The 15,842-nt window shown below is 42.4% G+C and overlaps 3 protein-coding genes across 3 annotated transcripts; 1 reads left to right on the top strand and 2 right to left on the bottom strand.

Annotated features, from left to right (window-relative positions):
- Window positions 1-1,717: 1,717 nt before the first annotated feature.
- Window positions 1,718-3,167, bottom strand: LOC311507520 (hydroxycarboxylic acid receptor 3-like). The gene has a single exon (XM_084571891.1). It carries the CDS (start codon window positions 2,968-2,970, stop codon window positions 1,999-2,001), a length of 972 nt encoding a protein of 323 aa, XP_084428017.1. The 5' UTR covers window positions 2,971-3,167; the 3' UTR covers window positions 1,718-1,998.
- A 151-nt stretch (window positions 3,168-3,318) lies between these two features.
- Window positions 3,319-10,039, bottom strand: denr (density-regulated protein). The gene is made up of 8 exons (XM_084571892.1): window positions 9,886-10,039; window positions 8,101-8,210; window positions 7,991-8,010; window positions 6,504-6,588; window positions 5,918-5,998; window positions 5,704-5,820; window positions 5,470-5,609; window positions 3,319-3,669 (listed from the first exon to the last, which is right to left on the bottom strand). The coding sequence occupies exons 2-8, from the start codon at window positions 8,198-8,200 to the stop codon at window positions 3,625-3,627; spliced, it is 588 nt and encodes a 195-aa protein (XP_084428018.1). The 5' UTR covers window positions 8,201-8,210; window positions 9,886-10,039; the 3' UTR covers window positions 3,319-3,624.
- Window positions 10,040-10,744: 705 nt separating this feature from the next.
- On the top strand, window positions 10,745-15,373 carry ccdc62 (coiled-coil domain containing 62). Its single transcript, XM_084572451.1, has 13 exons — window positions 10,745-11,045; window positions 11,128-11,168; window positions 11,251-11,385; window positions 11,472-11,664; window positions 11,821-11,987; window positions 12,139-12,306; window positions 12,353-12,524; window positions 12,695-12,796; window positions 13,023-13,111; window positions 13,785-13,885; window positions 13,988-14,141; window positions 14,882-15,088; window positions 15,237-15,373. Exons 1-13 carry the CDS (start codon window positions 11,006-11,008, stop codon window positions 15,303-15,305), a joined length of 1,638 nt encoding a protein of 545 aa, XP_084428577.1. The 5' UTR covers window positions 10,745-11,005; the 3' UTR covers window positions 15,306-15,373.
- Window positions 15,374-15,842: the final 469 nt, after the last annotated feature.

Here is a 15,842-nt window from a genome sequence, read left to right as displayed (position 1 = left end):
AGACCCTAAAATGTCATGACAATTTTTGTACTTATACTTACCTTAAAATACTTTATTTTAATCCCGCAAAAAGACTTTTTTTAATTAGGAACCTTTTTTTCTCCATAAGGCGACAGAATAATAACTAGTTTATTAGTCCTTACGTGAACGTTTACTGTTGCTATGGCAACAAGACTTGAGATTTGGCCAACCGTCCGAAAAACATCCCATAAACAGTTGCACTCCTTAAACTCTGAGCTAATGTGTTGTTACCATTGGTTGTTACCTGCCAGGTTGTCATAGTGACCATAGACTGCCCTCGGCTCCGGACTGACCCGTGAACTCTGACCCCTAGTAGCGGGAGATGACACGGTGTGTGCCCGTCTCATCATCAGTAGTCCAGAACCGCAAATGAAGGTCTATTTGTTCGCTCTTCGTCGTTTTATTCATGATTTCGTACGGCTCCTCACTAACGCTGCGCGATGCCATATTTGGCGATATATGCCGAGCAGGGATTAGCCTGGCCCCGGCTATGGCTAGCTGCTGCCGCTTTCCTCCTTTCATATGCGACTCGACGGTTTTGAGCCTCATGGTTTTTAACGAAAAAGTCTTTTTGCACAAGTTGCACACATTGCCTCATCCTTATTTTCAGCAGGCGCCAACCACCTCCTAAATAAATCTTCTTCCATCCATTTGTCGTTAAATTTTAATTTCCCCATCTTCACAAATTTAACCGCTCACCTCGACAACCGCGAAATTGCGACACGTAGCCCGCCCGACGTCAACGTCTGTCTGACTACCGTATAACGACTATTAATCGCGCAGTCTCTCATTTACTACATGGTATTTTTACCAAGTTAATCGAACAAATACACGCTATTAGATGTTTTACGGTTTACCACTGTGCTTTCCCATCGGCACTAAACGCACCTTTGGGAAATTTAATACCTACAGCAAATTTACGGTAAATTTAAGACAATTTAAGACCTTAATTACCCGGATGTTAATTTAAGACTTTTTAAGACTTTTTAAGGACCCGCGGGAATCCTGTATTAATAATAATCATTTACTTTATAGCTGCGACAATAATGAGAAATATTAATATTTATCTATAATGTAATGTGGCCTATTTTACCATGTTTATTTCCATCCAGACAAACGACATAAAATCTCAAAAATGTTAAAAATAAATCTAAATGATTACATGTGAAAGCTAAAATGATGAAATTTGACATTTTACATAAAAAAAAAAATAACTCAAAATAAAACTGATGGTAATTAATTGAGTCAACCATCTAATCGGTAAATAATTTTAGGTCTATTTTCTGTTCAATACCAAAGCAATATATTTATTATTTATCTTAAACTGAAAAGTAGCTAAAACTAAACTAAAACTACATATTTTAATTAACCAAATGAAATATTGCTAATTGAAGCAATGACAAGTTCTTTTCCCTTGTATTTAGAATAAAAATAAATAAAAGATGACCTAAACACATTTAAATCTACCCAAACATTTAAAAAGAAATAAAAACTAATAAGAAAATGTAATATGTAGTATTTTAAAACTGATTAGTTAAGTGAAATATTTTCCACAGAAATGGAGTAAATTAATAATCCAACATTTTTTGTATTTTTTGATTTATTGTTGAATAAATGTGACAGGAAATAAAAACAAGAAGACATTTTAAACTTTAATGCAGGTAAAAAAAATAACCACAAAAAGACGACGTATGTGGATTGTGCCTTTATTGAAGTTATAGGATCATCATCATAAACTCCCTCTGGTTGTTAAACACATTTGAGCTGTTAATCGTTTCCCTGGGCAACAATAAATTATAGTTTTACAGATTATATGGATCTCATCAGTTTTGCCGTTCATGTTTGAGCCTAAAACTAAAGACAATGATTAATTATTGGTTTCTTATTATAACATATTGCATCAGACTCACAGGTAAAAAGCATTAAGTGTATGTTCATAAGCCTCTGATTTATGTTCTAACCTAGGACAGCAGGTGTTTAGTCATTGTCAGTCATCTCCGTCTGGTCTTTGTCGTCAGTGCTCCTCCCCAGCATCTTGTTGAGCAGCTTCTTAAAGGTGCCGCTGAAGGCCGGGCTGGAGAAGTAGTACACCACAGGGTTGAGGACGCTGTTGAAGTAGGTGAAACACACCGAGGTGTAGAACGCCAGGTTGGCCGCTTCAAAGTACCTGCACTCGTCGTACCACACCTTGAGGATCCACACGGCGATGCGCGACACGGTGCTGGGGAAGAAGCAGGTGATGAAGATGACGGCCACGGCCAGGACGAACTGAACGGCCCGCTTGATCTTCCCCCGCTTGTCCATGGTCCTGCTGCTCCTCAGCTGCCACGTTATCCGGAAGGTGCAGAAGGCCACGATGATGGTGGGCAGGAAGAACTGGATGACGTAGAAGGTGTTGTGCCAGGTGGAGAGGGGGCTGAAGCCCATGCAGATGTTGAAGCTCTCGCACTGCGTCCGGTTGCTGTTGTAGAAGAAGTGCTCGTCGGCGAGGAGGTAGCCGGTGGCGAGGAAGATGAGGGCCCAGAGGCCGAGTGAGACCCAGAGGGCGTAGCCCAGGCCCATGCGGTTGATGGGGCTGAGCGGGTGGACGATCTTGAAGTAGCGGTCGACGGCCACGGCGGTGAGGAAGAAGATCCCGGCCGCGCGGTTGGCAGCAAGGAGGAAGAGCAGGATGCGGCACAGGGCGTCTCCGTAGAGCCAGTCCTTCCCACGCCGGTAGTAGTCCGCTCTGAACGGGAGGCAGAACAGCACGATGGAGTCGGCCACGGCCAGGTGAGTCAGGTACACGGCGTTGGGCTTCCACGTGTCCATGTGGAAGATGAACATCCACAGGGCGACAAAGTTCCCCATCAGCCCGAACATGAACTCCAGGATCAGGATCGGAGGCAGGAGCCAGTCCAGGACGGGGGCCTCGAAGGCGCAGCAGACGTCCGAGCTCGTCAGGTTCATCCTCAGCAAAGAGACCGAGCTCCTGCTGCGTGTCGAGCCAATAAAAGACGCCGGAGTTCTCAGCCAAACATGCTAATTTGAACATCTGTGCTCTGCGGCGTCTGTGGGGAAGAGTTATTGACCCAAAGGAGCACGAAACAACTGTAAATGTTATCTGTCTGGGGAGAGGGCCTTCATTAGAAAACTATTATGCAGGGGGAATAGGTGCACTCGTGGGTGTCTGAGCAGAGGGAGGGATGAAAAACAAGTAACCTGCGGCCATTACGTGACTCAGATAGAGCAGGGGAACAAATCTGAAACTTAAATCTTTTGGAAAACACACACGACAAACTCGGGAAAAGACGAGTGAACCGGCGAAGGAGACTGGAATTTATTAGCCTACAGTTTGTTTGTTTGTTTGTTGAGTGAAGAACATTTTGGGAAAAGGATTCACGTCATACCACGCCCTTTGGCAAACGAGAGAAAGCAGCTATCAACTAAATAAAAAAAAATAAAACAGAAAGAAAGAAAAAAAAAAAGCCAAGTGAGTGGCAGAGTCCGCAGCTTTTTATGTACAGTAAATAAAATAGGTATAAAATGACTTAATGTGTACATTTGGCCAAGTTGTCGCTGTTACAGGTCACATCCATTTCAGTAAAAGTGCATATTTGGTCTTCACTTCTTCACTTCACCCAGATCATCGATGCTGTCGTCGTCCACCTGAAGACAGACAAGAGACGGATTCAGTGTCAGTGAGTTTGGTTAAAGGGTTTTTAAAGAAGCTGTCACCAAGAATCAGGTCTGATCTTTAGTAGTTATTTATTTTAGGTCTACAATAAACCAAAACCACGTCCCTGTACTTTCAAAACGTCTTTTTCCACTTCTGTTTTAATTAGAGGTGTCCTAATTCACAGTTTTTGCCTCCAAATACGATCCTGATCTCTTAACCCTGCGGTCGTGCCAGCTAGTCCAAATCATGAATCACCAAATCATTTGGTGTTATTTGGAAGATATTCAGATCTGTGTATATCCATATAGTGGGAGTGACTGGGGCACCGAAACGCAGACTCTAAATAACACATTATCTGCCACGAAACTCGTTCATTTCACCAATATTTTATTATGATACGCTAGTGCTACTCCCTGTTGAGTCCGGAGTTACCTGTTATCATCATCTGTCTGTAGATTGACCTATAGACCCCGGATGATGTCATCTCTGAGGGCCGCACACCCGCGACAGTCGGCTTGTTTACCTGTAACTTGCTACTGCTAGTTTTTCACAACATGGCTGAATATTTTTCCGATTCTGAGGTTGTGGACGAACCATAGCAGTAGCATATTACAGGTCAACAAGCCGACGCAGATGCGCGGCGCTCAGAGATGACATCATCCATGTCAGAGGTTAGTAGGTCAATCTACAGACCCTGGATGATGATAACAGGTAACTCTGGACTCAACGGGGAATAGCACTAGTGTATCATAACAAAATATTGTTGAAATGAACGAGTTTCGCCGCAGATAATGTGTTATTTAGAGGCTGCGTTTCGGTGCCCCAGTCACTCCCACTATATGGATATACGCTGATGTAAATATGACTCCAAATGACACCAAAGTTATATGGGTGAGTAAACGACCGTATTTTATGCCAGAAATAAGGTCCAGGTTGTAAAAAACGATAGTTCCCCTTTAAATGTCCTAGAGTTGGTCTCCTGTGTCTTCCTAAAGTCTGTCCTTGTCTTCCTTGTCTTCTCCTAGAGTTGGTCTCCTGTGTCTTCCTAAAGTCTGTCCTTGTCTTCCCTGTCTTCTCCTAGAGTTGGTCTCCTGTGTCTTCCTAAAGTCTGTCCTTGTCTTCTCCTAGAGTTGGTCTCCTGTAGCGTCCTAAAGTCTGTCCTTGTCTTCCTTGTCTTCTCCTAGAGTTGGTCTCCTGTGTCTTCCTAAAGTCTGTCCTTGTCTTCCCTGTCTTCTCCTAGAGTTGGTCTCCTGTGTCTTCCTAAAGTCTGTCCTTGTCTTCCTTGTCTTCTCCTAGAGTTGGTCTCCTGTGTCTTCCTAAAGTCTGTCCTTGTCTTCCTTGTCTTCTCCTAGAGTTGGTCTCCTGTGTCTTCCTAAAGTCTGTCCTTGTCTTCCTTGTCTTCTCCTAGAGTTGGTCTCCTGTGTCTTCCTAAAGTCTGTCCTTGTCTTCCTTGTCTTCTCCTAGAGTCGACTGGATTCAGTCCAATAAATCTTTCAGTCAAAGTTAATGTAGTGTGGAGAGGGTAGCTGGTACCTTGTGTTCTCTACTCCAGAAATGTTCTGGTCATCCAACGCTGCCATAAACTCCCTAACCCTCTCTGGAAGATGTTTCTCTAGGAAACTTTTCTCTTCTTTTAAAACGCAGCGTTCAGTACTTTTGGTTTTCAGGATTTAAAAATATAAATAAAAGTTCTTTCTTCTAGTTTCAAAACAAAATTTGAAATACAAAAAAACAAATATGCACAGACCCAGAACAAACCCTCTTTCCTCAATTCTCCACCACCATCTTACCTCAGGCCACTTCTCTTGAATGACGTCGATTATGTCGTCTGTAAAATCTCCCTGAATGATTATTTCATCCTCTGCTGTAACGGAGGCACCACAAGAGAATTTCTGGGCGAAGAACCGCTGAGCCTCTTTAAGTTCAATGTCTGCAAGAGTCGACAACGAGAGTCACGGTGAGAATGAAACCCAGAGAGAACGACAGCTGAGCGTTAGAGTAAAGAAACGAATAAATGCTCTCACCAAACGTCGCCAGGCCGCACACCCGTGTGACGTATTTCTTCTTGGCTCTGGGGATTTTTGCTATTGAAACTTTCTGAGGCAGAGTCTTCTTTTTCTGTTTGATCTGCCCTCGTCCACCTTAAAAAAAAGAAGATTTAAATCAAACAAACCACACTGAAGCTTTTGCTTTGTTCCCTCAGAAAAAAAGCTTTAGACATCACAACAGGACACATACCTCTCTTCTGTTTCTTCTTCTCCTCCTCCTCGCCAGCAGGGGGAGCATCTCCAGGGCCGGGGTCCTGCTTGGGGGCCTTCGCTGCCGGACCAGTAGGACGGAAAGGAAACGGGATAAAGATGTTAAAACCAGTCCGCGCACACTTAAGGGCAGGGATGTCAAAGTTATCTCTCACATAACAGTTACAATTATGACAGATAAACTAAAAAAATGTTTAAATTTGTCTTAGTACAAAGATATTTTTATAATAATTTATTTATATTGAATATATATATATATATATAATAAATACATACATATATATATATTAAAAATGTCTTAAGGAAAATTAAAGCATATTTCTGGCACTTTGCTGCCACCTGCTGTTTAGTCTCAGTTTTGCAACTCTAATTAAAACAGTTCGCCCCCTGGTGGACAAATTAGGAACAACAGATGTTATTTGTTATTTTACATGTTTTTAAACACAATAAACTTCTACACTGAAGAGTTAATATTTACAACATTGCCTTTGATGGTTTCAAAATATGTATTCAAACTAAAAATAACTTTATTAATTTATCCTGCCAGGTCACATTCAAAGACTCACCTAAAGTCATCCTCGCGAACACGTCCGGGAAGTTCTTCTCGAGCCACTGCCTACATTTGGCCGGCTCGGGCATGTACTCGCAGTACTGCAGACACATCAGTGTACATTCATTTATAATTCAGTGTGTTTATAGTAAAGTGGGTCACGCAACAGAACGGATGGTTTACATGTGAGGATGCTCCGATCAATAAACAACCGATCGTTTAGATTAAAGAGTTAGGATGGGGGAAGCCGATCAGGTGACGGGAGAATCTCGAGACAATTTCACACTATAATGTCGTCCGGCTCCGGGTACGTGGTCTGCTTTGGGACGTCCAGGCCGCTGGAGCAGAGCGTAGCAACCCCGGGAAGCCCCAACTGGCTCCTAGCATGACCTGTACGCTAGCACATAAGAACATCTACCGGAAGAAGCACTGAAGAGTCTTCAGGTCTGCAGCTCTGACCGGAGACAGCTACTATCTATCAGCTACTGGAATTAAATGGAGGAAGAAATCAATAAAGATTTTCTCTTTTCTTTCTTTATACTGGAATTTGTTTTTTGTGGCATCAGTTTCATTTAACATACTGCCAAATTTGGTTTTCTGTGCACATTTTACATTTTTCTATTTCTTAACTTATGAGAAAATGTTTTATTTTATTCCACAAGAAGACAGGGTTATATTAATTCTGCGTTTTTATGCGTTACTAACGTGTACGTTGTTCTACTTTTTATCAACTATCCAGATTCAGTTTTCATTTGGGACTGATGAAGCCACACTGAACTGAAACTGGTCAAAATATAGAGGTTGAACGACTTCAGGTTTTTTAAAGTTGACTAATACGTGGTGAAAGTTGACGTCACACATAAAAACACAGTAGAAAGTAATAAAATCTATATTCTTGACCTAAACACACATTGTAGCGTCTCACACTAATTAAGCTACGGAGGCTTTTCTGCAAGTTTATTGATTCTTGAACACGGGCTACTGACGACCGTAGACTACGTCAACACCATAAACACCGTCAGTCGCTTCTCGCTCGGTAAACTCTCAACTCTACTATAACTTCTGTCTCTCGCGTGGTGTGTTCACTGACATCAAGGACAAAAAAAACACACTCTACAACCACAGCAACAGTGTCAAATATTAGAACACAACAGAACTACATGTGTTTATTATTACTGTGCGCTACAGATATGTTTAGCTTCTAGAAATCTGCATCGTCTGTAGTGTTTAGTACTTCACAGCGTGTTGTTAGATAGAATAATGTAGCTGGGAACTTTATCAAACTGTGCAGCCTCCTTCTCTCTGTTACTGCAGGACGTTTGGTGAAGTCGTTAACTGACTGATGTCCAGAGGATCTGGACCGTTAGAGTTGACGGATGCGTTTTCAGTATTTCAGGACTGCGCCCTAATATAAATATATATATTCAGACTGATTCTGCGATCAGTGATCGGCTGTAAAACCTGTGATCGGAGCACCTCTATCTATAAGATGACCAGACTTACCTCTGTAGGCAGAGAGCACACTGTGGAGAAATAAAAACAATAACTTAGACTGGTCACACTTGTACTGTTAAAAAATAATACCAAACAGAGGGAAGGTTTAAATACTCTACCTCCACAATAGAGAACTTTCAGTGGGTATTTAGAATCAGGGTCAGCTGTCCCTTGCTCTGATCTGCTTTCGGACCCAGATTCCATCTCAGTAGTAGCCATCACAAATTATCTACGGGAAAAGAAAATCAAAGTCACGGGACACATTCTGCACGGGACGGTTCCTCTCAACCTGATGGGGAACGTTCCCATTTATTTATTTTCTTCTACTTTCTGTACTAAATAGAAGAAAATTCCAGCTGAATTAAATGTAGTCACATCACTACATGGTATATTTAGTAGTTCTGTTGTCCAGAAACTAAAAGATAATTAGTTTACTATCATATGTGATAAAGTAAAGCAACAAATCTTCACATCAAAATTTTTCTGTCAAAAACTAATCTTATACGTGAATGAACATCTGTCTTATATCATAGGAGGTAAAGGAGAGAAAATATTAGAGGAGGAAAGATGATGGAAAGGTTCTGGAACATATCCACTTAGCCAGTTTATTAGGTACACTAGTGGATTCATTCTAATATAACAGTCCGGCTCTAAATCCTCCTTCATGACGGATCTAATGTTCAGTCGATGCTGAAACGGCGTCAGAAAGGTGGTGATGGGAGGATGTAGCTGTTAAACTGGAGTGTCTCTGTTATTTAGACCACTGACTACAATGACAAAATAATAGGAACGCCGAGAATTAATTAACATCTCTCTCGGCTATTTGAAACTAATGTTCAATACCTCCATGAAAACTAGATTTAGTGCAGAACTGTTTTATGAGAATGCATTCATTTACAAAAGATGCTTAAGAAAATAAATCCTTTAACTGTTTTTTTTCTTGTCCTATATTTTCACATTTCATCTGTTTTATTTTAGCCCAGAAGACGTACAAGTATATAAACTGCCAACACGCACATTTTGTTTATTCTTTCTCCACCTGTCTTTTATGGTTATATTGCTGCATATAACATTGTGTAATTTGCATTTTATGAAGCTGGAGGCTTCAAACAAGCTGCATACTTAACACTATGTTGTTATCTTTGCCTTTTGTCAAGTTAAATTGTGCAAAATAACTTAAAACCCATTCACTAGTGTGCCTAATAAACTGGCAAGAGGGTGAATTTGCATTAATTGCAGAGCAACATGAGAAGTAAGGATAAATTCTAGTAGAATTAACTTGGACCAATAAAGAATGAAGTCAAGATAAAGATCTGAAACGTTGAAATAAAAAGAGAAGCAGGCACCAGAGAAGAGTGACCAAGGCTCCTGCTGCTGTTTCATCATGCTAGCTCGTCCTGCCAACATTCATCATTTACTGTCAGCACAGATCAGATACACGACCAACAGCTCGGCCTTACGCCCCGAAACAGACCGACGTGACCCGAAATAGGTCTCAAGTCGCTTCCTCCGGGTCTAATTTAAACCCCACAGCTGCAGCGGAGCCAGCTCATAAGTGTCCAGAGCTAGCTTTAGCATGCTAACACATGCGGCTCATTTACTTCGTGTGTGCGCTATTAAAACAGACCGGTTTTATCGTAGCAACGTCTGGGGATAAAAGGCGACGAAGCTATTTGTCGTCCCGGTTAAAAGAAAATACGCGAGCTAAAATTTAAATATATACATTTAGTTTGAGATGTTTCATTCATCAGGTAACGTTGACTCACCCAGCTGTCACCGCTCTCACCTCAGTTTAGTGGGCATTAGCTTAGCATGCTAACTGAGGCTAGCGCACCGCTAACTGGACAGGCGGCTACATAATAACTGAATAAAGAAGAAGAAGGGTGAAATGTCGAGATACGTACCCCGCACAAAAAAACTCTTAACACTGTTGTCTGTTCAGTAAATCTGGTCGCATTATTGATCGTAGTAGTTTGTCTTTTAGAAAATCATTCTTACTGAACAAGGTATAGTTGGCGTACTTTGAGCACGCCTAGTAGCGCTCCTTGTTTTAGTTGCTGAAGTGGTTGAATGTGCGGTGGCGCCCCCTGGCGACCCGGAGGGGAAGCGCACAGCGCCTCTTCTTCTACTGCTGCTGTTTTAGGTTGTTCGTGTCGTTTTAATTTGTTAGCGCCCTCTTTCGTTCAGGATACAACTAGCTTTTTGATATTTCTATCCCAAATATAATATAATATAATATAATATAAAAAAGTTAAAAGTTAAGACTGAAATTGGATACGCTTTGGATTATTTTTATTTTATTTTACTAGATTTTATTTTACTTATTTTTTATTTCTATTTTATTTAATTTAATTTAATCTTTTTTTATCGGAGGTTCTTAAGAGTGTTTTTTATGTATAACTAAGCTACTGTGACCAATTTCCCTTGTGGATGAATAAAGTTTATCTAAGTCTAAGTCTAAGTTATATATTTGATTTTATTTTATTTTGGTTAAATTCTAAAATGTCGTTTATTTTATTTTAGTTTAGGTGGTGTTGTTACATATGTATAAAACATAAAATAAGTAATCCATGCAGCGAGACACGGTTAAATAACATTAAACTCTCGCTTGAATTTACTTATTTTGGAACTTAAAAATACATTTATTTTGAAAGGAACTGCCGGACGTCCGGTACTGACGCGACCTTGCAATCCGCAAATCACCGTCTCCCTACGTCACTGCGTTCAAAAGTTGGTTAAACTGCCCGAGAAGCTAACGCTAGCAAGATACTTTAAGTTTTCTAGATAATATTTTACATTCGGCTTGATTTATTTAAATTTTATTTGAAGTGTGCTTCCCGAAATATGTATTTTATTTTTAAATATCGCGCTAACGGTTACTTGGTAAATTAAAGTTAGCTATTATGCTAACTGACTCCCACAAGAAGACAACAACAACAACAACTATGAAGGTGACATGAATGATTTGGACAATAAACAGGAGCTGGAGTTGTTGAAATATTAGAGTGAAGATGTTATGATGAGATGGACCAAGAGGGAAGACAGTCCTTTGCTTGGTCACATGGTAAATAAACAGATGCTAACTTTATTAATTCTTCTTTTAAAGTATATAAAGTGTAAATAAATAATTTTTCACTGTGTTCCAGGCGCCTCAGCTGAGCTATGGCACAGCACTCCAGTTAAAAAGGCAAGTGACTTTTTAAAGTACATGTAAATAGTTTAATAGCTGCACAGTGTGTGATTAAATAAATAAAAAAAAACAATTTCAGAAAAATGAAGGCGCTCCTCTTGACGTTAGCCAGCCCTCTGGATTCAAGATGGACAGCACGGCTAAACAGTGGACCACAGGTGTGTCCCCCCTCCCACCAGACGCCTGTGGTCCTCCCAGCTGGCAGGAAACACAGGTGAGAAATTAAAATAGCTAAACTGTCTCTGATTAAACTAATACTGTAATGGTGAAGTGAGCCTTTCGTGTCCTTTTGTGTCAAAGATTCCCGTGAGTGACCTGAGCAGCTCCATCATCCAGAGGCAGAGGAGGGAGCTCCAGCTGCTGATGGCCGAGCTGAAGGACAGGGAACAGGAGCTGAACGCCATGGCCGCGGCCCATCAGAAACAGCATCAAGCCTGGGAGCAAGACCGCCACAGGACGCTCACTTTAGAGCACAGGTGTTCCCGTTTGGACGGTGAGGAGACACGAGGATATGTGATGCAGATTCAGCTCTCAGCCATGATGTTATGACCGCTAAAGCACGCCCTCACCCCCGGACGTCTGGACGCATCTAGCCAGTGTTATTAATCTGTTACATATCTGAACAAATATTTTTCCAATGTGCGTACAGAGGAGCTGCAGAAGCGTAACGAGGTGATCAGAGTCCTGACTAAACGTGTCTGGGTTGTGGAAACCAGGGAGAAGGAGGTCCAGAAGGAGCTCAGCGAAGCACAGCAGCAGCTGCGTGAGCTGGAAAAGAAACAGGAGCACGTCAGAGGAATATGTCAAGACTTTGAGGTACAGCTGTAACGTTAATACAGTCTTTAAGCTCCCAGTTAATTATCCTGCTCACCGTGGATAAAGACAGTGTGAATTTCTGTCAGTTTAGGGTGAATAAAAACATTTTTCCACATGGATGGGGATGAAATGAACATGTGTCCTGTTTCAGGAGAAGAACCAGAGTCTGAGCTCCACGGTCACGGCTCTGTCCACTCAAGTCGGCTCTCTGCAGGTCAGGGAGGAGGAGCTGAGTTCTATGCTCAAACTCAAGGCACGCGAGAGAATCTGTCCACTAAACGAACCACACGACCAGCATCAAGCCAAGCTGTATCTGTGTGTGATATCTGACGATTACACTTGATCTTTCTGTTAACCCTCATCAGGACAAAGATGTGACAGAGGCCTCTCGTCACATCCTCGACCTCTCGGGGCGTCTGCGAGACCTGGAGACGGCGCTGACTGAGAGTCGTTCGCGGGAAAACAAGCTCCTGAGAGACGTGGAGGAGAATAAACGTCGTTACAGAGAAGCCAGACAAGAGGTGGCGCAGCTGAAAGGTTAGCAGTTAAATTTGTTTAAGGTTCAATGTGAGGTTGTGAGAAAACCACCGCCAGGCAAATACTCCGTTCACTTGTCAGTGGACTTAATGTTATGGCTGATCGGTGTTTATGAGAAGTGACAGAATGAATCAGTGGTTTGTTACTGACTCTCCTCTCTGCGTCTGTAGAGGAGCTGAAGCAGCAGGTAACACAGAGCAGCAGCCAGAGAGAGGAGATCATCCGTCTGAAGCAGGAGCTCCAGCTGCTCCGCACAGATCTGGTCCTGACAGGTACGTCACCAACCTCAGTATAACCCCCTCATCCTGTACTTATAAATTCAGTCATTACAGAGCTACAGTCAAGGGTTAATCTGCTAATATTTGGCAGTTTATTGAACATCAGTAACAGGGACGTGTTGAAGGTTTTAGAGTATTCAGTCCCGTCTTATCTCCTCCTGACATTTATCTGTGGTGTGACTTGGTTTCTCTAAATCGCTGCTTTCCCCTGTTTCACCAGGCGAGGGCGACGGCTGGAAAGACGAGCTGCTCGAGCTCTCTCGCTCCAAACAGGAACGAATCACGAGTGAGCTCCTCCGCCTCCGCCAGGTATGCGTTAACGCGGCGGCCGTGAATCCTCAAAAATCAAACAAAAGGGGATCGAAGCACAGGAAGTAGACGTCTTTCCTCATTCCTCCCGCTTGCTTGCTTGCACAGTTAGTGACCTCAGACGTGACTTTCTGGTTTGGCTGCATACCTGCAGAGTGTTCCCGCAGTTTGTTCCTCACCATGACTGTGAGACTCAGGGTCACTGTCAGGTCCGGCCCTCGTTAAAGCAGCAACAACAAATTGGGAGTACTTAGAATACTGAAAAAAGATTTCCAGCCTCCCAGCTAACAGTAGCTCTTCCTAGCTTCCTAGCTAATAGTAGCTCCTCTTAGCTTCCCAACTAATTATGGCTTTTCATAGCCTCCCAACTAACAGTAGCTCTTCCTAGTCTACCAGCTAACAGTGGCTCTTCCTAGCTTGCTAACCTCTCAGCTAATAGTGGCTCTTCCTAGCTTCCTAGCCTCGTAGCTAATAGTAGTGCAGATGCATTTAAATGTGCTTAATAATGGAGGTTCATTTTAGCAGTTCACCTAAAATGCAATAATCCCCCACATGTTCAACATTCAGAACACAAATGTACAAAGGGAGTTTCTTGGGTAATTCTGTGGAGTATTTTCTTCCAGTATTGGCAGCTGATGCCCGAAAGTCTGATCATTGTTTGTGTGTCGTCCAGGTGTGTGAGAATCAGCGGAGCGACCTGCAGCTCCTGCGGACGAATCAGGAAAGCGTTCGTGAAACCCTGAGAGAGAGGAGCAGTCAGGGATCAGCTGGCAGGTAAATGATCTCCAAGCTCAACCAAAGGTGCCGTTAAAGCTGAAGCTACCGGACTGACCAGTAACAGAGTTTATTGGCATGTTGTCTCTCTTTGCGTCCCAGCCAGGAAGAGTTCACCTGTAACTGCCATGACCATCAGTCACCTTCATCGCTCAGGGGGAAGAACCTGAGACGTGATTCGTCCACTCTACCACCAGCTGATCTTCAAGGCTCTGTCAATAACGAACTGGGAGTCTTCTTAGCACGCCTGATGGATGTAAGACGTCACATTAAGATCAGGGTTGTTAATAGAAACAACAGACAACTATTCTTTTACATATAAGACAAGATAAATCGGACTCAGAGAGTTTAGGCTGTGACAAACCAAGCTGACATCTTTAAGCAGCTGTGGTCCAAGTTGCGGTGGTGTGTAATGAACCGTTACCACGAGCTGAACCTCTGTCAGTGGCTTTTGAGCTATTTCCTCATGTTGAAAACAACAATTATCTAGAATATATAAACTGTAGACCAACTGATCAGCATGATTCAGGAGAGGCCAGCTCTGTGCGACGATTCATAGCTCTTCCTAGCCTCCCAGCTAATAGTAGCTCTTCCTAGCTTCCCAGCTAATAGTAGCTCTTCCTAGCCTCTCAGCTAATAGTAGCTCCTCCTAGCTTCCCAGCTAATAGTAGCTCTTCCTAGCTTTCCAGCTAATAGTAGCTCTTCCTAGCCTCCCAGCTAATAGTAGCTCTTCCTAGCTTTCCAGCTAATAGTAGCTCTTCCTAGCCTCCCATATTAGCAAAAGAACTGTAAACAAGACGAAACTCATGGTTTTTGGTTCTGTCCAAAGGTGACAAAATTAATCTTCCAACATTTTCAAGTTCAGCAGCAAATAATGCTGGACTATCTGTGAGCCTGGAGCAGAGATTCAATGGTGTTTCTTCTGGTTATTTGTTATTTTATTTGGGAGTTGTAGTGTGCATCTGACTCTAGGTTCCTTCTCTCCTCTCTCATCAGGGCGATCAACCTCTGTCGAGCTCTGCTCTGCAGCAGCTGTTGGATGAGTCCAGGCTGGATGTCGCCAGTGCAGAGGACACCACCTCCAGACGCCACAGCTCTTTGCAGAATAGTGGCCACACGAAGCAAAGCAGCGGGACGTCCGAGCCTCCGTACTTCCACAAGATTCCCTCCCCTCACCACCAACCGAGTACCTCGATACTGAAGGTAGAGGAGTTTCACGATCTTGGGCCTCTATCCATTTGTATGTATGGGGTGAGGCAGGCAGGGTGTAAAACGTTCCACTTAGCTGTTCCTTCTTTTAGTTTGGGTGTGTTAAGACGTAACAGCTTTGTGTTTTTTTTTCCTTCAACAGACGAGTGAAACTCCACCCAAATCCTGCCCTCGACACGGTGCCGTCCAGCCAGCCATGTGGACATCTTGACGCTATCTGAAGAATGGATTTCAGTACTTAGTAGAGTTACACCAAGTAGCACTATTAAGACACAAATATCAGTATTAACACATAAAAATGCCAAAGTTTGAGCCGAGGAAAACGATGAAGTGATAAAACTTTTTTATACCTGTTTTGAATCTGTATATTTTTTTCATGTGTACATTTTTTATTTTATTTTTAAATATGCTGATTAACATACTTGAACTGTGTATTTAAAAAAAATAATCTTGAAGGTTTTTGGAGGCGGTATTGTTTTTCGTGGAGTGGGTGAGATGTGAAACCAGTCCTACAGGGCTGATGGGTGGTGTGTCCTCCTATTGTCATTCCAGTTTCACTGCCTACAGATCTGCACGGTGACTCAGAAGAAATGTCTGTTGCTGTTAATAGTTTTTAACAGCTTGTAACTCGGATGTGGTGTCTCTACTTTGAGATTAAACGTTGATGTGTGAACTGGATGTCAGGGGGATTTTATTATCTGGCGCTCTAAATTAAAACGTCGCTGGTTTGTGCGCGTTTTTACGCATT

This window comes from Chelon labrosus (genome assembly GCF_963514085.1).
Source record: "Chelon labrosus genome assembly, chromosome: 22".
In the NCBI taxonomy this organism is placed as follows: Eukaryota; Metazoa; Chordata; class Actinopteri; order Mugiliformes; family Mugilidae; genus Chelon; species Chelon labrosus.
The sequence above is the reverse complement of the archived record's forward strand: the minus strand, read 5'-3'. Positions and strand labels throughout refer to the sequence as shown.

Coding starts and splice junctions, on each gene's coding strand:
- LOC311507520 (XM_084571891.1), bottom strand. CDS start 2,970: ATGAACCTGACGAGCTCGGACGTCTGCTGCGCCTTCGAGGCCCCCGTC.
- denr (XM_084571892.1), bottom strand. CDS start 8,200: ATGGCTACTACTGAGATGGAATCTGGGTCCGAAAGCAGATCAGAGCAA. Junction 5,999..6,503: donor GTTCGCGAGGATGACTTTAG/GTGAGTCTTTGA, acceptor CTGGTCCGGCAG/CGAAGGCCCCCAAGCAGGAC. Junction 5,821..5,917: donor GAAGAAGAAACAGAAGAGAG/GTATGTGTCCTG, acceptor CTTTTTTTTAAG/GTGGACGAGGGCAGATCAAA.
- ccdc62 (XM_084572451.1), top strand. CDS start 11,006: ATGGACCAAGAGGGAAGACAGTCCTTTGCTTGGTCACATG. Junction 11,988..12,138: donor GAATATGTCAAGACTTTGAG/GTACAGCTGTAA, acceptor GTCCTGTTTCAG/GAGAAGAACCAGAGTCTGAG. Junction 13,112..13,784: donor AGCTCCTCCGCCTCCGCCAG/GTATGCGTTAAC, acceptor TGTGTCGTCCAG/GTGTGTGAGAATCAGCGGAG.